The 26,555-nt window shown below is 33.4% G+C and overlaps 3 protein-coding genes across 4 annotated transcripts; 2 read left to right on the top strand and 1 right to left on the bottom strand.

The window, feature by feature from the left end:
- Positions 1-26: 26 nt before the first annotated feature.
- On the top strand, positions 27-12,637 carry LOC140672879 (uncharacterized). Its single transcript, XM_072905338.1, has 7 exons — positions 27-412; positions 5,418-5,600; positions 6,789-7,264; positions 7,478-7,594; positions 10,381-10,847; positions 11,000-11,115; positions 11,191-12,637. The coding sequence occupies exons 2-7, from the start codon at positions 5,420-5,422 to the stop codon at positions 11,244-11,246; spliced, it is 1,413 nt and encodes a 470-aa protein (XP_072761439.1). The 5' UTR covers positions 27-412; positions 5,418-5,419; the 3' UTR covers positions 11,247-12,637.
- On the bottom strand, positions 5,464-26,555 carry LOC140672884 (uncharacterized). The gene is made up of 2 exons (XM_072905345.1): positions 25,568-26,555; positions 5,464-5,593 (listed from the first exon to the last, which is right to left on the bottom strand). The coding sequence occupies exon 1, from the start codon at positions 26,553-26,555 to the stop codon at positions 25,716-25,718; it is 840 nt and encodes a 279-aa protein (XP_072761446.1). The 3' UTR covers positions 5,464-5,593; positions 25,568-25,715.
- Idgf4 (Imaginal disc growth factor 4) lies at positions 17,200-22,081 on the top strand. 2 transcript variants are annotated; one of them, XM_072905339.1, is made up of 7 exons: positions 17,200-17,354; positions 17,752-17,881; positions 18,601-18,851; positions 18,981-19,284; positions 19,430-19,592; positions 20,213-20,254; positions 20,682-22,081. In XM_072905339.1, exons 1-7 carry the CDS (start codon positions 17,334-17,336, stop codon positions 21,142-21,144), a joined length of 1,374 nt encoding a protein of 457 aa, XP_072761440.1. In that variant the 5' UTR covers positions 17,200-17,333; the 3' UTR covers positions 21,145-22,081. The 2 variants fall into 2 exon arrangements, with proteins under 2 accessions (XP_072761440.1, XP_072761441.1); XM_072905340.1 differs by lacking the exon at positions 20,213-20,254 and having other exon boundaries at positions 17,202-17,354.

The raw sequence follows: 26,555 nt of genomic DNA, 5'->3' as shown, positions 1-26,555 counted from the left end.
TCGTGGAATGTCTACCACACCGCGTGCATTTCCGTTCCGAGGTGCGCGTTACTCTCGACGAGGAGTTGCCGGCCACGTTCGCGCGATACTCTCGCCCCGCCGTTTCCTCGACGTGAGTGTTGCGTGGACGCGATCATCCATATGCGAGCGTGGTGTTGTATGACGACGACGACGACAACGACGACGACGACGAGGACGACAACGACGACGACGACGCTACTGCCGCTACGAACACCGCTACGGCTGCTACGAGGAGAAGCTGTCGAGGAGTCGCCGTCGTTCCCTTGCGCGACGCGTCATCGCCATTTCGCCGTTGCTGACGCGGCCACAGGGACCGACGCTGGCTAGGCAAATCGGAACGCGCGATGAAGAAGAGCTGAGTGTACGGTTCGCCGTTGACCGGGTACACGAGGTACGTACGTCATGCATACCGTAAACATCCTGCGAACGACACTCTAGTCATGTCAACACACATATGTGAGATCTTTGTAAGAAACATTTTTTTCCTCTCTCTTATTTTACGTTAATGTTGTATTAATAAGACTTGAAATTATCTCTTATAAATGTAATTATTAAAATTTAAGGTTATTAGATTAAAATCGCTAGTATTTGATTCAAAAGATAGCAGAATAATTAGAAACAATTAAACTAGCCAAAAAATTCCTATATTTAATAACACGACGTTTCGACCATCTGATTGTGGTCCTTTTCAAGTGTCACTAAAAACCAAAAGTTACAAATGAATATAAAATTAATAACAAATTCAATGCAAACAATACATTCAAATAAAATAAAGGTAATTATTAAACATGTTTAATTATGTAATTATTAAAGATCCTAGGTAGTATCGTTGAAAGAATTTTTTCTCATAAAGATCATTTATTTTTTTTTTTTTTTTTTTTATACTTATGTTGATGAAATAAAAATAAAAATCAATCTTTATGAGCATTCGTGATTAAAATAATTCTAATACTTATTGTAAAATTATATGTTTCTCTTGGATAAAGGAATTTTTTTTTATCATATCATTTATACTCTCATTAATTCTCAGAAGTGTATAAGTTCTTCTAAGCAAAGTAAGTCCACGATTCTTATTTTAAAATCATGTTCATTTTTCTAATAAAAAAAGAATATATTTTTTCTCTTATATTAATGATAATATGAGTTTTTATAATAATTCTTTTATAATAATTGCTTAAACAACTACTTTACACTAATGATAATTAAAATTAATTTTGCAGTAGTGTATTAAGAATCATCATTCTTTGTGTTAACACGAATAAACACATATGTGCATTGAGGACTATTTTCTTTTTTAATGCATGAGTATGCTAAATCATTATGTTTGCGCTAATTAATGTATGCACAACTTGCGCAATGCGATTTCGCGATAAAATGCACTTGTTATTTACTATTTTACGTAGATTACGACAATGTTGACAGTTTCGGGTAGATCGACGACGGCTTTGTGAATGAAATGTCATCCGCGAGAGTCCACGTGTACGTTGCAAATTCCTTCGGTGTTCGTTTAGGGAATTTTCGTGTGGATTGCCGGTCTGCCGATATGGGAGTGATCGTCTGCGTCTGGAAGGCACGCGCCTTGTCTACGTGTCACGTCGCCTCCCGTTAATAGTCGTGTACCAATAAATCCTACACGAAAAACGATCCACCACGATAGATTTCTTTATCTGCATCCAAGTTGATCCTATTTCACAATTTGATAAAATGTTAAATATTTAAATGTTACAATATTAAATAAATATATGTCGCGATGCACGTATTCAAGTGTAATATTATAATAATTGTCATAAATACATAGTTCTTTTCATATGAAAGAACAAACACCAAGACAATAATAAATATTAATCAAATCTATAATAAATAAGCTCTCTATAAAATTCAAAATTAGGTAATCACAGGCTTTGGAGAGCTTAATAACTTAAAAATTCTTACGTATTGATATTTATAAAACTTTAAAGGATAAATTATAAATCAAGGGCGGATCATAATGGTATCACGTAAAACAAAGAAAACACAATATTAGATATAAATATATAATATAGAAAAAGCAACTTGAATTGAATTAAATTACAGATGCGGACGTTTCGACTTGTCTTCAAGTCATCATCAGCACAATCTAGTTATAAATTATAAATATTAATATTTATTATTGATACGATATCAATATTTTCATTGCAAAAAGTATTATTGGAATAATTATTGAAGAATTGCCGATATTTTTAATCTCCACAAAAATAGATTTATAAACTGGAGGACTTTAGTCTTTTAATAATAATAATAATAAAAAAAATCTCTTAAGTGTCATCATAATATTTAACTTTTTTTATACTTTAAACATATATTTGATTTCTCTTTTCAAGTAAATTTTAGACTAAACTATCTGCCTCTTTAGTATGAAATTGAGAGTTTTAATTTCTCATTTTCGAAATAAATTCATTTTTAGATTTATGTACTAATATTGTCATTATGAAATTGCCTAGAATAAAAAAAAAAAAAAAAAAAAACTACTGTAAGAATAAATTACTTAAGAAGAATAATCTATTCACGGTAGTAATGTGTCAATAGATCTGTTTTTAGTTTTTATGCTTTATAGACTTATAATACAGCAAGCGGGAAAAAATGAAGGAAAAAATGTTAAAAGTGTAGAGGAATGTACGTGCATGCGACTTAATATAAGTATTTAATTGATGTATACAAGGTAATTCTTAATTGCATAGATAAAGAGAAGCACATTATTTTGCTTCTCTAAATTGCAGGAAAAAAGAAGAGATAAATAACGTTGCACGTCAAAAATAGACAAAACGGCTTTTGTCCATTACAAATGGTACTTCTTAAGGATATTGAGATGATTTTTAAAATTACTATTGTAAATATAGTCGAATGAATGAATTCGTATATTACTGTTGCACCAGTTAAAAATTTCACTTATTTTTTTGCAGCAAAAAATCATACATACTAGAGATTATACTTATAAAAAGAGATGTATAATCCTATGTCTATGATATGTCTGTATAGATATTTGATTATCAAGGATTAATGATGAGTATTTTAACAACAAATCTTAGTTGTATAGTAAATATCAGCAATATTCACAATATGCTATTGTATTTGATAATTCCTACTATATATATAGACATTTAACGGTTGATCCAGAATTACAGTATCAATAGGGACAATAATATCAACAGTTTATAGTATGAATAGATATATATGTGCACGGTATTTGCAGTGTTTGGAATCGTAATATTTCCATAGTTGTCGCACAAGGAATATTAGCGCAGTATATACATTTACATTTCACGATGTAATTTATATGCATTTAATTTAATGATTAATCGACATGGATTGATCTATTGCCTATTATTCATCAGCCGATTGTATTGTTGAGATATTCGATTTCGATAAACATGTAGAATTTGAATAGAATTGTGACGCAATACCTTTTGTCAAGGACTAACTCTGGAATCCGGGGAAGGTATCTGTATTTTCCGTCAACTTACTCTGTGTACGTAATCAAGGATTCACTATTCTGTGAATATCCGATGTGTGGCTGGATGCCAGAGGCATGCAGAATCCGCTTGTGAGCAGGCGTCACGTTTCCGCACCAACGGTACACGTGCGTTGCCGTTTGTCGTCTCCGTCGTCGTCGTCGTCGTTGTCGTCGTAAACGAAACAAGACTCGCTTCGCGCGTGCTCCGAAATGTCAGTGAACTCGAATCCAGCTGCTAAATAGCCAACTACCCCGCTGCAACGCTTCCCCGCTATTCCTTTCCTCGTACTGTACAGTGAAAATTCTCATTAATTCGCTTGAATTGGAAAAGGAATGCGAGGTAACCTGATAAAAGATAGACGAATTAAAATGAATTAATCCTCGTAATTCACTTTTAATTTATACAAAGTATCAAAGTTTTCAAGTCCTTTTTAGGCTGACGTGATAAATTGTTTTGTTTCCAAATTTATTTATCAATCAATTTAATTTGTTATTTTAATTATTTATTGTTTTAGTTTACGTATAATTATTATAAATAATTTTTATCTTAGATATTGATACTGTAAATCGCCGAGGCATTTTATAGAAAAAGAATTGGAGAGAATAATTAACTGCCAAAGATTTCTGATAGTTTAGTAGAAATATATTTTAATTCTAAACGCTAACATTTTTTTTGTTCTTTAAATTAACGTTTACATTTTTTGAAAATTAAAATAAATGATTAAAAGTCGCATAGAAAGAATTTCAATTTTCGACTTTACAACTATCAAGTAAAAATTTTTATCGTTTTATTTTTTCTTTTATCTATTTTTTTTCTCAATTTTAGTAAAATATAGGTCTACAAAAATGAAGGAATTATACTATGTATGTATAGTCAGATTCTATATTGTATGGATTTCTTAGTGTTCGACTAACAAAGACAAGAGATGCTAAAAAATGTTTTCGTAATGGAAAAATTTGAAGAAAAAAGCCGAAGGACAGAAGAAAAATGAAAGCTAAACAATTAATCAAATTAATGAGGCTGTGTCATAAATTACAGATTACAGTAAAACACATTTGGATATTTTGATCAGCATTCTTTTTGTTCCTTCTTCGATTATTTGTCACTCATTTTATAACTACATCTAAAATGTGTTTTTTTGTTTCCCTTTTTCTTCTTTCTTTCTCATTTTATTTTATTTAACGCAAAGTAAATATGTTGTTACGAAAATTTCTCTTTCCGACGTGATGAAACAAAATCTTTCCATCGTAAAGCTTAGTAATTTACATACGATCTTGTTTTTTATACGCTTTGTCGATCGATTAATCATCTTCGTTTTGATATTCGAAAACTCTATTGTCCAATTTTACTTCTTGTCAATGCGGTGTTCTACGAAACAACTAAAAACAAATAGAAATATTTGAATTATTTTACACGGTTTTTTTCTTTTTTTAAATTGAGCTTTAGTTCTGCAAAAAAATATTTCTATTTTTTCATGAAAAAAAAAAAAACAAACAAAAAGAGAAAACTCCAGTTATTTTACAGAGGAGAAAAAATGCAAAATATATTTTGCGTCTTATTTTACTTTGAAGAGAATAAATATATCTTCAAATAAAAAATAAATATGTATAAATGTGTCGTAATCTAGGCAAAATTATGCAAATATATATATATACACACACTTTTTTCATATTAGTACAATTAGAGTAGAATTTAATTACATTTTAAGAATACTATATATATTTTAATAGATGTGCAAAGATAATGTAAGCGCAGAAAAAAATCGATATTAAATTATACCTCACAGTATATATAAGTTAAAAATATGTATCATTTTATGATCATTATTGATATGATTCCACACAAGTCTCGGTTGTTTTCACAAGAGACAGTACAAGAAAATGTATTATATCTTATTGTCAACAGGGATGAGCGGTTCGCGGCTTGGCAGAGGCCGAGGCGGCCGCCTGGCTCTGTACGGTGGCTGTGGAGTGGTAGTTCTCTTGCTGATGTTCCTTTATCGTGCCGCCATCTCCGAGATGACCAGGCTACGGGACCTTCACGAACAATGTGCTCATCAGCAGGAGGCTCTCGCCGCTCAACTACAAGGTAGACGAAACATAACGGGTTACATACGGTCATGTGTCAAAGAATCCACAATTGCTAATATTTTATACAGGGTGTCCCATTTTAATTCCTCCAGTCGAATATCTCGAAAACCAAGCTGGGGGAGACAAATGGTTCAGACATGTGTTGCATAGTTTCGAGGGGGCCATAAGATGGTACTATTGGTTTGACCTTGAAGAGTCATTTGAAGGTCACGTGAAGGTCATCTTTAATTTCTTAAGTGGAACCTACTATTTTTCATTACATATTCTTGTAGCTGACTTCGAGAGCTTTCCAAAACAGTATGATAAAATGTTTTTTCATTAAACACTTTTCGAGTTATAAGGCTTTAAAGTAGCAATATTTTGACATAAAATACAAGATATCTCGTAAAATATTCATTTCTCGATTATCTTACTCTAATACTTTTAGGCACAGAATAATGAGACGAATCAATTGGTGTAAAGAAAACACATAGTTATCTTTAAGAAAAAATCTGAATTTGCAACTAGCAGTTACACATTTTTACTTTAACATAATTATGTGTTTTAATTACGTCAATTGATTTGTCTCGTTATTCTATGCATAAAAGTATTAGGATAAGATAATCGAAAAATGAATATTTTACGAGATATCTTGTATTTTATGTCAAAATATTGCAACTTTGAAGCCTTATAACTCGAAAAGTGTTTAATGAAAAAACATTTTATCATAGTGTTTTGGAAAGCTCTCGAGATAAGCTACAAGAATATGCAAAAATATATAGGGTGTTTCATTTAAGAAATTCAAAATGATCTTCACGTGACTCTTCAAGGTCAAACTAATGACACCATCTTATGTCCCCCTAGAAACTATACAACTTTTGTCTGAAACATTTTTTCGAATTTTCCATATTTTTCGAGATATTTCACTGGAGGAATTAAAATGGGAACACCCTGTATAATCGCAAAAAATGTGGAGTAAAATAGTCAAATTTAAGTAAAATCTTAGTTAAGGCTTTAAAGCTACTTTTTATAGATTAAAAAATTAATTATGGAAAATATATAAAGTTTACGGCAAACCTCATAAAGTATAGATTGATTTATAGATTTATTCTTCCGAGTTCTTCGATTGTCAATAATTGACAATTAAATCTTTCGTTCATCCAAGTTTTTCGATAACGAGATAATCAGTATATGTATATCTTTCTAGTTATATTCGAGTACAAAGTTCGGCTGGAGAAGTCTTTGGCCGAGGAGAAGAGCTCAAACGCCGCGGTGAAGCAAGAACTGCAGCAGCGCGCGTCACGGGAGAAGTCCTTGCGCGACAAGGATAGCATAGAAGCGATGCGAAGGTTCGATTCGCTTCAGCAGACCTATCAGCTCCTGCAGACAGAGCACCAGGATCTCCAAGATGAGTGTAAGAAACGTGAGAAGCAGGCACTGGACGAGACCAATAAGTTGGAAACGACACTGCAGGATCTACGTGGTCGCATTCGGCAGGCACACGAAGACAAGGAGAAATCTATGGAGCATTTGAAGACCAAGTACCTGGAAATACAAGATGAGAAGACTCAGCTTGAGAACAAGTACAACGAACTGTTGGCAACTAACGGCAATGCCGATAGCACCATTGATCACCTCAGAAAAGAAGTGTTTCAGTTAAAGCGTGAATTGGAAAGCGCCAAGGTATCTATATCTTTCCTTCGTTATAAATATACATTAATTTACCAATTACAATATAAATAAAATAAGTGATATCTTGAGATGGTTATAATTGCATCTTGTAAGATACAAACAATCAATAGTTATATATAGAAAATGAATATTCAAGATTCAAGATTAATTTAAAAAATAAGTAACAATTATGTAAGAGGTAAATATTGTTATCATGTTTTTCAGAAATCTTACAGAAAAAGCACATCTCCTAATCCGATACCGATAACTCCCCGAACGTCGGCAGCACAATCGGCATTGCAGAAGGAAGACTCGCAACCAATTCCAGCGCCGCAACAACAGGTAAGTCCGCTGCGGCCACTATCATCTCGCAACACCTATCGCGCGGACGGAAAAGCAACTTCTTCAGAAGACAAGATATTGAACAAGGATGCCAACGAGGAGATGAACAAAACCAGACTCATTCAAAATAATGGCAACGTTATTTCAACTGGTGCAAAAATGATCGACGAGCTCTCGGCTAATGATTTTCAGCAAAAACAAAGAAATGTTGTCGAGCGTCCGAACATAAGCGGCGTAGGTGAGAGTTTTATTGGCGAAGAGCAAAGAAAACAGGTAATGTCGCCACCATTGAATCAACTGGAAAACAATGGTCTGAAACATGACGATAATCAAGCGGTGTTGGGCTCGCAAGGCGAACAACCCTTAACGCAACTTGCCATCAAGAAAGAGTCCACGCTCGTGTCTAGTCGAGTGATCAGTGACAAAACTCGTGCGGAAGATGACGAACTGCAGGCTCTACAAGAAAGAGTAAACGGCATCCTCAATCATAACCTACCCCACGACAAAATTTATTAGATTGTGCATTTGTTAATTTGTTATTATTCTTTTGGTTTCTCCAATTCAGGGATTGCAATATCAGGTTGTTTAACACATTTCGTTTGTTGTGTAAAAGGTTGATTCGTTATGTTAATATAATTGTAAAAAATTTTTAAAGTTTGGTTATTATAGTAATTATAACCATACAGTAAAATGTTAATTATAATTATATATTATATAGCATTATGATTTAATCATCATGATATATAACGATTTTACTCAATTAATAAAGTATATAACATAAAATAATTTATATAATTATTTTTGTTTAATTTTTTTACACCGTAACTTGCAAGTTAATCACATGGATTAAGAACATCTAATTAATTATTTAAATAAAAAGTGTTTATTATTTTATTTTCTAAATCAACTAAAGATTTTTTGTAGAACAAAGTGTTGATAAATATATATTTTGGAACCAACTTTTTTTTTTTTTTAGTAATCTGCTTTTAAAATAGATAGATACTATCGATGTGATGGAATTAAAAAAAAGAGAAATTCTTCCATTTCCTTACTGAAGGTTTCTCGGGATAATTGTTTCTTTCTTGTAATCTCTCTCTTTCTCTCTCGCTCTCTCTCTCTCTTTACTACTGCCTAAAATTAGACATAACAGAATTTGTTTATGATAAATTAATATGATATGCAGCTGATGTGCATGAATTTATGTGGATATTTAATAAAAGGAGATTGTTCCGTATCATTTGACATTATATATTATATTTGAATCGCTATTATTTTTTCTGTGATTGCTTTTTTGTTTACTGCTTAATGTTAGATTTTTACTGTAAGTTACTGTAAATCGCATTTATTGCACACACACACACACACACACATAAAGTTTATTCTAGATATCTACGTTTCAGAGGATACCTATTGCGTTAATAGAATTCAAAATAATTTAATCCACGTCGCATGAAAAAGTGATATCAATAGTATATATTATATACTATATTATTTATTAATAAGCATTTGTGCATTAATTAGATTGCAACAATCGTTCTTAAAGCAACGTTTAATTTCTTGTTTTTAAAGTACACATACATACGTACATCTGTGCTCTTAAAACTTACAACAAAGCGTAGTATTGATATTAATGCAATTTAAAAAAATAGAAGCTTTTAACACCACAATACTGTGCAAATCACATGAGGAAATTTTTGTAAATTTTACTAACAATAGTTTTTATTAATAGCTTTAATTTTTTTTATTAAGTATTGTATTTAAACAAGATAGATAAGTATATTTCTAAAAACTGTTCTTGCAGGTATCTTTAGGGGTTTTTTAATTTTCTCTTTGCTATTGTTGACACAGTTTTAGATATTTTTCTTGATATACAATTCATGGACGAATTTTATCGAATGTTTAATAAAAAACGTAAAGATTTTTTTGTACATATATAATTTAGTTGACTAATGTTTTTTTTCGCGGCTTTTTGCAAGGCTTATTTCTGTTATTAAGAATATGATATATTTTTATATATAATGGTTCGCGAATTGTTCTGAATGTGCCTGTAAATCTGTGTTCTATAATGCATTAATAAATTGTTATTATGTTTATCTGCTTGTATTTTTATTGGCAACCTCGTAACAACCTAGCTACCGTTAACTTTTGCGTCACAGCTTTATTGTATGACCGTCGCTAATTGATTTACATTACACTGTTACATAAGGCTGAATCTATTACTTTTTAACTAGGCTAAATAATGCTTAAGAATTTGTTGAATTGCGAGAGAAGCTTGTATTTATTTATGTAATGTGTAGTACAGCTTCTTTTCTATCGCATTTTTATTGCTTAATAATGTAACTTTTAACTTTGAATCTTAGTATTGCTATCTCATGCACTATACTTACAGCTTTGTAGTATCACCATACTTGATAAATTATTAATTGAATATGAGAATAAATATAGTTTTTTTTTTTTACGCAACTACAATACTTTTTGTACGTTTCATCCAAGTTGGAGAGATCCGGTAATTTTTATCGATACCAAAATAAAACATGTTGGATTAACAGGAAAAAAAATGAATATTGTAATTCCCGAGAGCTTTTCATGCATAGCAAATTAACAATATATTCTGAAGACACGGCTCTTTCGTTATTCAGTCATATTGTACATTTATTGAAAAGTGACAGCTGTTATTATAACCGGTTTCATGATAACATAAATAAAATTGTCGACGCGCAGGTCTTATCTGCAAACAGGTATTTTATACCGTTTATGTAACATTGTGAAAAATTTTTTTTTTTCAGAACGCGATGCACGATTCTGCGAGTTCGCGAAAAATGGAAAACTCCACCGTAGGGAACAACGCTAATTTAGTGTCGCCGTCCCTCATCGACAAGGTCGCCCCGCTACCGGCCAGACCACTGTCGAAGGTCAAATTGCCGGTTGGCGTGTTGCCGATTCCGGAGATTATCGAGCAGAAGGTCGACAACGAAGAGAAACATCAGGAGGAGATCCGAAAGCGGGATGACGTGGTGGCTCACAATAATAATTTGCAGCCGCCGCCGAAACTCGCTGCGGTAGACAGTAAGGAGGACAAGGAGCCGATCGTCGAAGCCGGCAATCTCGACCCGCCGTTCGCCGCGAATCCTCCCGCCGCGCGACACGTCGGCGATCAAATCGTCGAGAGGAGAGCGAACGACGCTTGGTTCAGAGTGGGACCCGGAGTGCAGGAGATTGGCGAAGAACTCAACCAGTTGGGTCGCGTCCCTGGGTGAGCTGAAGCTCTTTCTTTATAATAATATTATATATAACACTTGCGCAATCAAATTCTATTTAATTATAATTTATATGTTCTAAGATGAACGCACATATGCGTGATTTCGACAAAAATCTATCATTATAAATAATTTTTTCTGACTTTAGATTAGACGATGGCCAAGCTAACGGTGGTGATGATCAATACGATGGCGGCGATTACGATAAGGAGCCGCAGCAAAAGAATGATATTCATTTGGCAGAAGGCGAGGATGAGGGAGAAGGTAATTTAATGAGACCGATTGAATGAAGACCGGTTGCGCGCGATTCGTGAAATTATTCCCATATCTGAATTTCAGACGAGGGCGACATGCTCGAGTATCCGCATAATTTGAAGCAAGGTAAGCGGGAATAAAGTCAACATCACGATTGGAAAGTTTTTTTTACGCAACCGACGATCGCGTCCTATGAGTGGAAGTCACCCAGTGAAAAATAGTCAGTCGACTTGACCAATATTCACGATCGTCCCGGTTTCATCAGCGAAGAATACTTATTATGTACTATAATCTACATGAATCATTCAATGATCATCTCGCGAGAAATTGAAGAGAACGTGAGTTTTACACTTTATCTTCATATTTCGGAAACTCTTGTGTGAAATTTTAGATATATGTATGATATAGTACTGCAGTGTATATATCGTTAACAGTATTTGAGGGTTTGAGGAAGATTTATGCGATTCTAATAAATCTTTTCCCAAGAATTCAATGCGAGCAGATACTCTTGAACAAGAAAAGAACAAGATAGATTGTATTTTTCTAGATTAAGATCAATAGAGAGGAGGAGATGTATGAAGCGGAGTACGTCAAGAGTGACTTAATCGCACTTATTACTTAAGACACTCGTGACTTTTCACTCGTTACTAGTACAAGTGCGTTAAGTTGGGCTTGTATTGCATTAGCAGAGCTATCTTTACTTGACAATTCTTCTCGGAATCAATCAATATCCACGAGAAAATTGATTAGAAAAATGTTTCATCTAATGAATACTGAAGCTGATCGCAAATTCCTTCTTACTACATTAATTCTATGATATTCGTGCGTCAGGGTACAGATGATTCATCTTTTTACTACTTGTATAAATGCAAAATGCAGAATGTGTGTATAAATGTAGATATTTTGTATAAACGTAAATAAAAGTTTGGGACATTCTCCACCCAATCTTCTTTTTACATTTAAAAAATGTTATTGTTAGAAAAGAGATTTCATGATACAACAGAGTTATATATGATATTGCATAATGCAAAGTTATCCCTGCTACTGCAATTCAATCCTGTTTTATGATACTCGTTAAATGGCGACAATCGAATTCTTCTTCAATTTCATTAGGAGAGATTACATTGAAGTTATTGATTTATCGCCAATAACTTCAAATAAACGCTTTTAATCTTGTTTTTCTTTTTATCGATATCAATCGTTGTCGCTAATAATCGTAGATTATGAGTTTTAAAAAAAAATTGTTAAAAATAAACGTATCGTGAAATTAACATCCGTTAATGAAATCGATTAAATCTAGCAAATTGCAGGGGAGAGCGGTCGAATATTCGCGACGTCTTATTTATTTTATCCTTAGCAAGAATCTTAAAAATTATAACTTAAGGGGATGCCGTACCGTCCTACCTTACCGATCAAAACAATTGCTTCGTTAGACATCAAAATTATTATTTTAAAAGTTTTGCAATTTGCACGTACAAAATGAGATACGTTCCCGCCTGGAAATGCATGAAAGAATATATGTAAACTCTTAGAAATAAATTCGAAGTCTTAGTAAAAGAGATTTTCTTGAAAGTGCGACACTTTCAAGAAAATCTCTTTTACTAAGACTTCGAATTTATTTCTAAGAGTTTACATATATTCTTTCATGCATTTCCAGGCGGGAACGTATCTCATTTTGTACGTGCAAATTGCAAAACTTTTATATTAAGCAAATGCAGTTACGACATGACGCTAGTTGTCGATAATTTAAAACTGTAATTTTTTTTTGTTTTTATCTGAAAATTGCACACGTTCTCGCTTCGTTATTGTATGTACTTTCATCGTGGAGAAGCATTTTTCATTCTGTACAACCAAATAATAATTTTGGTGTCTAACGAAACAAGTTTTGATCGGTAAGGTAGGACGGTACGGCATCCCCTTAATTCTTAAAAAGATTTATTTTAAGCAGTTCACATATATGACGAGCATAGCATAATATTTTGTTATAGTTTAGAGCTCCAGTGTAAATGTACATAAACGTTCTTTTCATAATAAAAGCGTTTAAAAAAACTGATTTTTCATCTTTAGAATTTTCTGTCTTATTATGTTCCGACAATCGATACGATTGTCAGGAGTTATACAATAATATATATTTAATCTGTTATTAAATAAAGACCAAGTCATACTCGTAGCTTGGACATAATCACCTACATTTTGTACGTGACCGATTTCTTCTTAATGGAATATACCGAGATATCAATAGCTATCGAGTTAATGATTGAGAGATCCTTCTGAACTGAACTTGTTGAAATAACTGTCGATAACAAAACTTTTCCAATCACTTTTAAATAGAGATTCTATATATAATTTTAATTTCGTTATTAGTTATATGATATTCAAAATTGAAGAACAATAAATGTAATAAATAATAAGTTCCGATATTTTCACTAAGGAAAAATTGACTCTAGATTGATCAAAGAATTATTAAAAAGTAGACCTAACCCTATTTTATAAAAATAAATTTTGTTTTAAGTAGTTTTTTTTATCATTTACAGAATAAGGTCGTAACTATCGGAGCACAGAATAAATGTATCACATTAGACGTTGTTTGTTGGCTATTCTGACTCATACGACGATTACATAAGCAACACTAACGTCTCTCATCTCTCTATCGGTTCTGAGAAACCGATATCGATATATTAAACGTTTCGTTTTTCTCTCGTTTGCGCAGAAAATGATTGTCTATGCAATTGGAAAAATGCAATATAACCGAATTTATGAGATATGTTTTAATGTGATAAAGAAAACTCTGAAATATAATATTTGTAACATATGTTCTTCCTCTTTCTATATTTTTTTGAATTTTTTATGTGACATATATTATTTCAAAGATTCTACTGCTTACATAAAAAATCTAATAAGTGCCAACAAAAATTTTAACAAACTTAGATTTTTTTAAAAATATTCTAGAGATATATTTTGATTGTATCATTTATAATAAATATGTCTTGCCTACAAAGTGCACAAAGAGAGTTTTATATATTTCATCTCAGAGTTACTATTTTATCTAAAAAATAAAAAATAAAACTGTGAAAAATATCTGCAGAAATAAACATGACTTATACATTTTCTTATCTATTTTTTGTGAAAATTTTTTCAAAGTTTCTATTTCTAGGAAATACATTTATTGGAAAAATTTATTTATAAAATAATTCTTGACATATTTTATGATAAATTATAGAGCAATGTTTATAATAGTTTGTGTATGTGCAAAGATCAATTTATTTTTTTGCAAACGCATTTTATAAGCATTTTATTAACCCTATTTATTATCATATTAATTAAGGTGGAAATATGATTTTTCCGTTGCACTCCTTATCGATACACGTATCTCGTAGTACTAGTAATATATAGAAAAATTGTTTATGTTCGCTTTTACATTTTTCGTGCTCAAGATGTAAGAGAAATCATTTATTTATTTTAACCTTTTGCCCCTGTTATCACAGACCTTATTCTCGGTGAACCAGATGAGCTTTTATAGCGGAATCAAGAACGCAAACACACTCTAGATTCGTTCGTGCATGATCGTCATTTTAATCTTTTTCAACTCGATAATTCCCCTTGGCTATCAAATGTTCTGCAGTAATTTGCTTGCTTAGAGCCCGCGATACTCGACGAATATCCAACGAATATTCAAGGAAAGAATTTGTACAAACTAAATTTTAATTTTGCATTCTATTAAAAAGTTATTTGTTTTATCACGTGTGTTTCAAAAAGTTTCATTAACGAGAGTTTCATTAAATCGATGAGTTTTATATTAGATTTCAAAACACGTACCATATTTCAATAAAATAAAAAAAAATACAGAAATAAAAAAGATATATTATTATTAGATGTAATTATTTTCTACAAACTTTATAAAATCTTAAATCAAAGAGATATGTTTTATTTAGATTATTCTAGTGAAAAGAATATTTAGTATCAAGTATAAAAAATTATTTGTGACATTACAATAGATGTATATACAGGGTGTCCCATTTTAATTCCTCCAGTGAAATATTTCGAAAAATATGGAAAATTTGAAAAAATGTTTCAGACAAAACTTGTATGGTTTCTAGGGGGACATAAGATGGTGCCATTAGTTTGACCTTGAAGAGTCACATGAAGGTCACGTGAAGGTCATTTTGAATTTCTTAAATGGAACACCCTATATATTTTTGCATATTCTTGTAGCTTATCTCGAGAGCTTTCCAAAACACTATGATAAAATGTTTTTTCATTAAACACTTTTCGAGTTATAAGGCTTCAAAGTTGCAATATTTTGACATAAAATACAAAATATCTCGTAAAATATTCATTTCTCGATTATCTTACCCTAATATTTTTATGCACAGAATAACGAGACAAATCAATTGGTGTACTTAAAACATATAATTATGTTAAAGTAAAAATGTGTAACTGCTAGTTGCAAATTCAGATTTTTTCTTAAAGATAACTATGTGTTTTCTTTGCACCAATTGATTCGTCTCATTATTCTGTGCATAAAAGTATTAGGGTAAGATAATGGCAAATGAATAATTGACGAGATATTTTGTATTTTTTGTCAAAATATTGCAACTTTGAAGCCTTATAACTCGAAAAGTGTTTAATGAAAAAACATTTTATCATAGTGTTTTGGAAAGCTCTCGAAGTCAGCTACAAGAATATGTAAAAAAAAATAGGGGGTGCCATTTAAAAAAATTGAGGTGACCTTCACGTGACCTTCAAATGACTCTTCAAGGTCAGACCAAATGGTACCATCTTATGGCCCCCTCGAAAGCATACAACTTTTGCCTGAAACATTTTTCTCTCCCAGCCTTGGTTTTCGAGATATTCGACTGGAGGAATTAAAATGGGACACCCTGTATAAGTCGTTATTCGTCTTTCTGTAGAATATTTTTGATAAAACAATTGGAATATTAGTATCGCTAAATTTTTTGAGTAAAGTCACTGACAAATAGTTATATTTGGCAAGACTCGGAAAGGATGTTTACGTCACGATTTGTCTACTTGTACGAATTTACCAAATCGTCATATCCAATTATCCTCTTACAAGCTTCTTCGGAGAGATTAGAAGAACACGCGAATCAGCAATTTTCGCGCTAATTTATTCTCTAAAAAAATTAATGAGAAAATATATTAGATGTATTAGCCGGATAAATAATAGATAAATTGACAGGAGTTTATTTCGCTTTATAAATTATGCGACTTTTAATATTCGAAATATCCGAAAGTTCATAAAAATAAAATATAAAACGCATGTTAAAATGAATAGATGGAAAAACACGATCAAATAAAAAGAATATAATAATCATAACGCCGCAAATATAACGATAAATGTCAAAATTTTTCAATAGAAAGATTAAAAAATTTATCTTTGCGAAAGAAATATCTATATTATAATTCATCCATCTTTTTTTGCAGAATATATTTCGAGCTTGTTTTTTGTAATTTATCGCAGCTTAGCTCAATTCTATCACGTTTAGTATAGTGTTAATTTTATTTGCACATCAGAAGTATGTGTAAACGCGTCTTTTAGAGAGTTTTATGCATGATGCGTCTCGGAATAAACCGGGAAATCACAATGGAAATCGCTCATATATGCGTCAGCAAGCGATCCTTCAAAGTCTACAGGGATAAAGCCTCGCTCTCAAAAATCAGTATTTCTTCGAGGACAGAGGTGTTGAAGACGTCGCAATGTATTTCTTACGTTATGAACAAAGTCTCTCTCTCTTGCCGTCGACATTTCGTCGAATTTTATGAATAATTCCAATGTGTTTGTTCATAATTTTCATGAAGAAATTCACATTCTCGAAAAGTAGAACGTGTGCATCAGATCTCTGATTCTTGAAAAAAAGAACCAATAAACTCAATTTTCCGATTATCGCTTAATTTGCGAAGACCCTGCGATAATTATTAATAACAGAATAAAAAAAAGGAAGCAAATATTGATAGCGGGATCGCTTGTATCGCTTCGTCTCTCAACCTTCGACCTTGGCTCGCTTAGTGTCTTTTGACTGTATTTGATGATTTCTCATGCGACGCACCTCGGCTGCTGTTATGTACCACACATATGCATATATACATATACCAACACGCGGTGACGAACGATCACGAGACTGACGTAATATCGGCTGGACCCCCACTACTGGAACCGAAGATCGGATCGAGGTTTCAAAATCCCTGACGAGGAGCAACAAGCCGCCAGTATGTTCCTTTCATTACTGAAGGTAAGATACGAAAGAAAAACCTTGATGCTTGAAAGCATCAAGTATTAAATTTAAAAAATCTTAAATTTCCGAAATATTTAACAGAATCATTTAATAGAGACAAACTATTATAAATAATTTATTATTCAAAATGATTTAAAATAAAAAGTAATAAACAAATTAATAAAATACAACAAAGAATCTTTTAATACATTAACCGTCTTTCGATTAAAAGATCGTTCGACTTTCTATGTTTGATGAACTTTTTTATTAAATTACAATTATGATAATCGCGTAGTGCTACTGTGACTAAAATATTTTAGTTTGTTTCCGTTAAAAGTGTGAAGTGTTACGTGTATTAATAATTGGTGCATCGCACGGTAAAATCAATTTAATTAATTACGCGTTATAATTCTAGACAACAAGAATGAAGACGTTGCTCTTAGCCATTTTTGCGGTGCTGTCTATACAGGCAGTATTCGGTGTAGATCCTCACGAGCACACTAAGGTAGTCTGCTATTGGAATAGTACTGCCTATGAAAGACAAGGTAGGCTTTTTACTAGTTTTTTGCATTACTTTTTAAAATTAAAAATTCGCTATCAAGACAAAAATAAAGGTGAGAGAAATTTTCTCGTAAAAAAAAAAAAATTGGTAATGACGTAATTATGTAAGAATAGTGTAAAAGTTGTGAAATTAAAATTTTTATTAGAAATAATTAACATAATTATAAAGTACAATTTTTTATAATTATGTTATCAATTCCAAACCCCCCCCCCCCCTCCCCCATCGTTTTAAGAAGAAATAATTTTCTGTTTATTTTTTTTTTAAAATCTTATCGCGTGAGAAAAATAAGAAATATAATTTTTATAAATTCCTATTTGATTATGAATATAATTGATTTAAAAAGCAATTATTATAACATGATGCGTTACATTTGATCATTTCTATTATATAATATTTAATTTCCGTTATATAATATTTCCTTTATATTCTTAAGATATCTAAAAGCAGTACTGTGTCGACTCTGTATGTTGAAGCTCCGGCTTATATTTATTAGAGTTTTTGTCATACTTGTGTTACGACGACTGTTAAGGTCAAGCGAATGGCAACACAAACATACACATATACATTCCATGTGGAAACACATGTATTCATAATTGAAAGATAATATTGCACGCCTCCGTTCGTATATTACCATGTGAATTAATTTCTCTTATTATCGAAAAAATTTAAATTGTACACAAAATTGCTCTGTTACCTTCATAGGTCCAGCCAAGTTTCAACTTGACGATGTGAGAACAGCCTTGTCTCTTTGCACTCATCTGATCTATGGATACGCTCACATCAATTCCGATTTTGAGATCGTTCCCGGCTCGCCGAGTTTAGATACAGGATCGGGTTATTCTTATTACAGACTCACCACGCAGCTGAAGCGAGCGTTTCCCGATCTAAAGATCTATCTGAGCGTCGGAGGAAATTCCGATCCTTACGACGAAGAACACAAATACCTGGTATTGGTGAGTGCAATTTTTTTTTAGTCTACATCTCAATTTTGAATATTTAATTTGAATAAATTGGAATGGAATTCAAATAAAATTATATATTATGAGAAGAAAATAATTAAAAAATTTGTCTGGGCTCGACAGACTGAGACTTCGGAAGGCAGAACGAAGTTCATCAATTCCGTTAATCGCTTGTTAAATGACTACGACTTTGATGGAATTGATCTGGCATGGCAGTTCCCACCAGTCAGGCCCAAGAAGCAACGCAGCACTTTAGGCTCTCTTTGGCACGGTTTCAAGAAAAGACTGGGTTATGGAAAGTTCCAGGATGAAAAGGAGCAGGAGCATCGCGACGGCTTCACCATCTTGGTGCGTGACCTAAAGACGCAACTTAGGCCGAGAATCAAGTCCTTGACTGTCACGGTGTTGCCTCATGTTAACGCTAGCGGTTAGTATCTTGTAACACAAATCTAAATTAATTAAAATAAAAATAACATTAGTAATATAATTATAGTTGGCGGATAAAAAAATATTGTTATTATCGTGGGGTATTTATTATATAATTGTTTTTTTTTTTTTTTTTTTTTTGACAGTCTACTATGACGCCAGATTATTAGCGCCCAACATCGAAGCCGTACATCTTTTCAGCTTCGATCAAAAGACAGCGGAACGTAGCGCGAAAGAGGCCGATTTCCCGGCACCGGTCTATGGCAGCTACGGACGCGTGGTAGATGACAACGTCGATACCGCAGCAAGGTAAATCTGCTTCTCTCGCTTAAGGCTCCCGAGTACTCGCCGCGAAACTTTGATGCCGACGGTGACATATAGTTCTGTCTCTTTCTCTCTTTTGGGAAATATATCAGAAGCGAGAAATGACAGCCCAATTTATGTTGCGACCTACGTCGTAATTATTTGCTTTTTGCTAGTGTTGTGATGTGCAACGTATTTATGAAACTTGTGAAAATGTACGGCTGCCAAGCTGTGTAAGGGATAAATTGTGTAAAGTAACATTTTCCTCTCCTTTCGACAGCTGTCAAATCGCGTGTCTTTCCGCATTTCAAGGGTTCATTTCGGACTCAATTTACAGTTATTTATCAATTATCAGGAGAAAGGATTACTAGCCGTCCATTTTTACAAGTGTGCTGAAGAGATTGGTAGTATTATTTCGTTGAAATATGTTTTTATTTACATGTCAGTCGCAACATAAATCAGGGTATTATTTCTTGCTATTTCTCGCTTGTGACGTCACGATTTCAATATGGCCGCGGTGACTACTCGGGAGCCTTAAAACATATCCCCAAAGTATCTTCGCAATATATATATATATATATATATATATATATTTTAACATGTGTAATACAATCAATTTATGACAGTTACGGATACGTGGGAGATGACAATATTGATGCTGCGGCAAGGTAAACTTATCTACATTTTCCCCATATTATTTTTCCGTATTCTCACATAAAATACAATTTAACATATAAAATGTAGGGTGCGCTAAGCAATTTTACAACCTTTATGTCTTAATTTTGATTTAATTTTTTAATATTGATCAATTTTCTCTACTTCCTTGATTCATAAATTGTAAGGCGTAATTCATTTCATTTATCAGGACGATTACTGATTTCTAATTGCTATCTCGATACATTAATATTCATTAATAACATTAATCGATATATCTTGAATTGTTTACGTGAATCTTGGTAAACAAAATATTTCTTATTACTTTCTTTTTTTTTTTTTTTTTTTTTGCCATCTTTATAAACCCTCATTTTGTTTATCGGAAACGTTCTACACATATGTTTTTTATATAATCCATAAAAATAATCTGTAATTCTACAGGTACTGGTTGGAGAACGGCACTCCCGGTAGCAAGATTGTCGTCGGTATCCCCACATACGCTCGCACATGGAAATTGACGGCCGACAGCCAGATTTCTGGCGTACCTCCTATCGTGACCGATGGCCCAGGCGCTCCTGGACCTCACACCAACGAACCGGGACTGCTCTCCTACGCTGAGGTATGCGCCAGACTGACCGAGCACGCGGCTGGACGATTGCGACGCGTCGGCGATCCGTCCAAGAAGTACGGCAGCTATGCTTATCAGTCTTACAATCCTAATACCGGAGAAGATGGCATCTGGGTTGGTTACGAGGATCCGGACACTGCCGGCAACAAGGCTGCTTTTGTGAAATCCAAGGGACTCGGCGGTGTAGCGATCGTGGATCTGAGCCTCGACGATTTCCGAGGTGTTTGCACCGGCGATACGTATCCCATTGTCAGAGGAGCTAAATACAAGTTGTAGAATCGAAGCGAGGATCGATCGGATGACAACATTGAAACAGATATCCAAATTTAAAAGTATTTAAAAAGTATTTAGTTATTATAATCGGCTGAAAGAATTGTGTTTATCTCAGGGTTGTCAAACTTTTTTGTTCTTTTTTGGACTAGCGTTTTAACACCATCTTTTAGTGTTCCCTCAGAAAATCGGACCTACTTAGCGAAAAATCCAATATGGCGGAGTATTTTTACACCTATAGCGCATAACACTCACAGACTTTTATATATAAATGTTATGCACTATAGTTGTAAAAATACTTCGCCATATTGGATTTTTCGCTAAGTAGGTCCGATTTTCTGAGGGCACACAAATAGATGGCGTTAAAACGCTGGTCCAAAAAAGAACAAAGGAGTTTGACGATCCTGGTTTATCTTAAAAAAAAATTTTTTTGAATAATAGCCGCTGTTTGTGTTAACGAAAGTTATATTTGTATGTATTGTCCGATGAGAACTATCGAGGATTTTTAATGATTGAGAAAGAAACTTTTTAACGAGACAATTTTAACGAGAATTGTAATGCCGCTGTTCCGTATACATTATTCACGATGATAATACCAATAGCGATGCTTTCTCATTATTCAAAAAGTTCATTCAAGTTCACTTCTCATTCCTAATTATTTTCAAGAGATAAGTACATATTTTCGAAATACAAATCACATAAGTAAGACTTCAATGTATGTAGGTGTTATTTGCGAAGAGATGTAAAGATATTTGATGTAAAGTTGTTATTTACAAAATTGTAAAAATGTTCTTACATTATTCTCTGATTTTAATTATGAAATATTATAAAATGCGAATGCCGATTTATTTTAATTAATTCACGATTTAAGAAAATTTATAGAAATGTTATATGTCATTCTAAAAAGAACAAATAAAAGAAAAGGCAATCACATGTGTATCAAGGTATTTGTATGTACACTATACATATATATGTATATATATATATATATATATATAGATAATATATTTTCGTGCAGTCTATTTTTCCGACCAAACGATACATTTGCACGGGTGTATAGCAAAGGTTTTTTTTTTTTCTTTAATTTTATAAATGGACTAGACTCGTTAACATAGCCAACATTGAGGATTACATCACATCGGATACAGTTAATAATTCGCAGCCATTCTCACGCCGGTCGCAACTCAAACTTTCTCTCCTATTGGCATAGTGAAGTTAAAATGAAAAAAAAAAAAAAAAAAAAAAAAACAAAACAAAAGAGATGCACAATATGATTCATTAACGATAATTAATATGCATCCTGATTGATTTATCGCATGTTGTTCGACGCGCGTTTTCGCTATCGATCGCTATCACAATCGTAAACGCCTGAATCGGTCTCTTTTAAATTCACAATCGACGATACTCTTACAAAATATTGGGAGTGATAGCTCTGGACCAGCTTCATGTCTCTATATACTAAAGTTAATAATACGACAAAGATACACTAACGAAAGAAGGGCACTCGTGAGAATACAAGATTATAATATAACATACGTAATAAAATCAATACTTTCTCTGGTCTAGTCCTGTTCGATTTAATTTAAATCTACGATTATCTTGATTCGCGAGTCCATGCGTATTAAAATCAACAATGTCTTTGCAAAATTTGCATACACGATCAACCGACAGAAAATAGTAAGTACCTTGTTTTCCTAATTTATATGAATAGATTCGATCAAAATTAATAATATATACCGTACTCGCAATCAGTTTTATCGCTATTAATCATGTAGTTTTAACGCGCAGTGTACTCATACGAATCAATCTTTCTTTTTTTTCTTCCTCGTGACGTTCATTCGCGGACAGAGGATCGCTTTATATATTTATATGCATGTGGGTTTATCTACGATACGACGAGGGGAAGGTGCGTCTCGAACTGTTAAATTATGTCGAATCACACACACACCTTTGTTCGTCATATGTTTAATACTGGAACGTTCATTCAAATGCTTGGGGCTTTTTTTTTATAGGCATTAATTAATCGGCTGTCGCGACGCTATATATGGCACTTGGATTACGCGTGTACATCCGTTGTAGATAGGTACTTGCTGCTCTTCTCTGTTATAAGTGTTGTTAGAGAGACAACTCGAAGAGCTAAGCGAACGAAGGAGATATATTACATTCTGCTCGAATACGTACTATCGTATACACGCTATCAATTTAATAATACGTTGATATCGGCTAAAGTTAGTTTATAAATGGATGATCCGTGCGCGTTATCAGATTACAGGGGTGTAATAATTGATTAATCTAATAATTAATGAGATAAAATTTAAAAAATTAACGATAAGTTGGGGAGAAAAGAATTTTTAGAAAATAAATTATACATGAAAGCTGAGCCAATAAGAGGTAAATGATATACAGGGTGTCCCATTTTAATTCCCCCAGTCGAATATCTCGAAAACCAAGCCTGGGAGAGAAAAATGTTTCAGGCAAAAGTTGTATGGTTTCAAGGGGGTCATAAGATGGTACCATTGGTCTGACCTTGAAGAGTCATTTGAAGGTCACGTGAAGGTCACCTCAATTTTTTTAAATGGCACCCCCTATTTTTTGTTTCATATTCTTGTAGCTGACTTCGAGAGCTTTCCAAAACACTATGATAAAATTTTTTCATTAAACACTTTTCGAGTTATAAGGCTTCAAAGTTGCAATATTTTGACAAAAAATACAAAATATCTCGTCAAATATTCATTTCTCGATTATCTTACCCTAATACTTTCATGCACAGAATAATCAGACGAATCAATTGGTGTAAAGAAAACATATAGTTATCTTTAAGAAAAAACCTGAATTTGCAACTACAGTTACACATTTTTACTTTAACATAATTATGTTTTTTAATTACGCCAATTGATTTGTCTCGTTATTCTGTGCATAAAAGTATTAGGATAAGATAATCGAAAAATGAATATTTTACGAGATATCTTGTATTTTATGTCAAAATATTGCAACTTTGAAGGCTTATAACTCGAAAAGTGTTTAATGAAAAAACATTTAATCATAGTGTTTTGGAAAGCTCTCAAGATAAGCTACAAGAATATTCAAAAATATATAGGGTGTTCCATTTAAGAAATTCAAAATGACCTTCACGTGACCTTCATGTGACTCTTCAAGGTCAAACAAATGGCACCATCTTATGTCCCCCTATGGAACTATACAACTTTTGTCTGAAACATTTTTTCGAATTTTCCATATTTTTCGAGATATTTCACTGGAGGAATTAAAATGGGACACCCTGTATTTGAAATTTGATTTTCTTCAAACTACCGTTTCAGATATCACACAAATGTGATATACATCCTTCATCCATCTGCCCCTCCGATCGCGAACGGACGATTCGCAAAAGCCGTTGTGATAATAACTTTCACGCCCGACAAGAATAATAGAGGAGTGTCGGTTTATAATTTCTCGATATAAAAAATAATTCGGAGAAAGGTGCTGTCGCAAAACTTGGAAGGAGCTTGCGATTTAGCATCCGCGGTGATCTCCCAGGCAGTTTAGTGGAATGAAATTGGCTCTTTATACTTTCTCCTTTCTCTAACATATATATTTTTTGGTTCGCTTTTTGCGCGGATGCGAATGATTAATTAGCTCCGCGCGAATATATATACGTATAATATATTTGCATAAAGTGCATTCGACTTAAACGAAACAACGATGCAGTACTCTTCACACCGAAATGCAACACGGTAATATAACGAACAACAGTCACTAAACATTGCTAAAATCTTTTTCTTCTTTTTTTTTTCAATGAATCGTGACACTGACCACTTCTTATAAAAGTAAAAACGTCCGATCAAAGTAATAAGAGGGATATTACGAGATATTCGAGATGTGTGTCGGAATAGCAAATGGGATACGCAACTAGGAGGAGATGATCTCTCTATCTCTAAACTGAGAGGAAGGCTGAGAAGAACGAAATGAAAATGCTTTCTCTTTCTAAAAGGTGCTCTGCGCGTTATCGAGGTCGATGGTTATCGAAAAGTGGCATTTCGAATTCCGCCAAAGTAATTTTTACGTAATTATGATTTTCTCGTTATTAATACTTATTTATAATGTATATTAAAGATGATATGAGATTCATTCAAATATATATCTTTAAACTTTATAGGTCATTATATATAAAAAAAAAAAAAAAATAAAAATAATTATCAGATATAATTATTAGAGAAATAATTATAGATGTTATTATAAAAAGAAATTATTACGTAATATAAATCTGTAAGTAATTTAAATATAAAATAAAATATAAGTAAAAGGCAATTTAAGAAAGAAATTTCATATAAAGATAAAATATTAAAATGCACGAAGAATGTTTTCTGCCACACCTGTCCATTTTTCGCAGTCTCTGTAAAATATGAAAGATAAAAAAAAAAATAAAACTTACCGAAAATTATTATTGCAGAAGTATAATACGCAAGTAGACTCGAAGCCTCGATTTTCGCGAAAAGCGGGGTTGCAGATACGAGCGTATCAGAGTCCTACGATGTTTCCTAAGAAGTCTGTTACACGCTTTCTTCTTTTTACTCTAATCTCTACATGACGGAACATCGTTTGACGTTGTACCTATTATCTTGGTCCACATTGTTGATGCTGAGTACTTTGAGGAGCCTTTCGGTATCTTTGAAGCTGTGCCTACTGCGCTGTTGCTGCTTCATCAGCAGCATCGTCGCCGTCGCCGTTGTCGCCTTTTTCTTTTTCTTCTTTTTTTTTCGTTTAGTCTGCGGCAACGTTAGCTCCAACATCTGCTCGAGTCGCAGGCGAATAGGCCAACCAGCGCCTCCGTCCTCGACATTTCCGCCTCGATGATAGGCATAGCTCGTCGACGGATTAGGCTCCTGACGATCACGACGGTCTTGCCACCACCAGGGGTTTTTACACGATCTCGTCTGCTGATCTTGTTGCGAGTCGTGATAAGAAGTATCTTCCTCGGCCATCGGCCGTCTGGGTTGTACAAAGGAATCATGGACGCGAACTGGTCGCGCCAACGATGATCTCTTCTTGACTGGCGTTAGATGAGTGGACTGATGTCTCATCAGAGACTTGGTCAAGTTATCTCTAGCGCCTCGAATCTTCCTCATTTCATCGGGTGGAGACGTTGGTACGTCAGAATACAATGCCAGATTCGAAACAGGAAGACGATGATTGCTGCGAATCCGGCCGACGGCGACATTATCATTATTGATATTATAACTATTGTTGCTGCTGTTGGGAGGATTGTTGTTGTCGATCGCGTGACGACAATGCTCCGTGCACTGCAGACAATCGTAATACTTTTCGGCGACGTGACGGCGCGATGCCGAGAAACGATCTCGCAGATCGGCGCATCGACGACGCTCGTTGCTCGTCGCGATCGCGCTACTACCGTTGCGCAT

The sequence above is a fragment of the Anoplolepis gracilipes genome, chromosome 14 (assembly GCF_047496725.1).
Source record: "Anoplolepis gracilipes chromosome 14, ASM4749672v1, whole genome shotgun sequence".
Taxonomy (NCBI): Eukaryota; Metazoa; Arthropoda; class Insecta; order Hymenoptera; family Formicidae; genus Anoplolepis; species Anoplolepis gracilipes.
This window is presented reverse-complemented; position numbering and strand designations above follow the sequence as displayed.

Coding starts and splice junctions, on each gene's coding strand:
- LOC140672884 (XM_072905345.1), bottom strand. CDS start 26,555: ATGCGCAACGGTAGTAGCGCGATCGCGACGAGCAACGAGCGTCGTCGA.
- Idgf4 (XM_072905339.1), top strand. CDS start 17,334: ATGTTCCTTTCATTACTGAAG. Junction 17,355..17,751: donor TGTTCCTTTCATTACTGAAG/GTAAGATACGAA, acceptor TTATAATTCTAG/ACAACAAGAATGAAGACGTT. Junction 19,285..19,429: donor GCCTCATGTTAACGCTAGCG/GTTAGTATCTTG, acceptor TTTTTTTGACAG/TCTACTATGACGCCAGATTA.
- LOC140672879 (XM_072905338.1), top strand. CDS start 5,420: ATGAGCGGTTCGCGGCTTGGCAGAGGCCGAGGCGGCCGCCTGGCTCTG. Junction 7,595..10,380: donor TTCCAGCGCCGCAACAACAG/GTAAGTCCGCTG, acceptor TTTTTTTTTCAG/AACGCGATGCACGATTCTGC. Junction 11,116..11,190: donor AGGCGAGGATGAGGGAGAAG/GTAATTTAATGA, acceptor TCTGAATTTCAG/ACGAGGGCGACATGCTCGAG.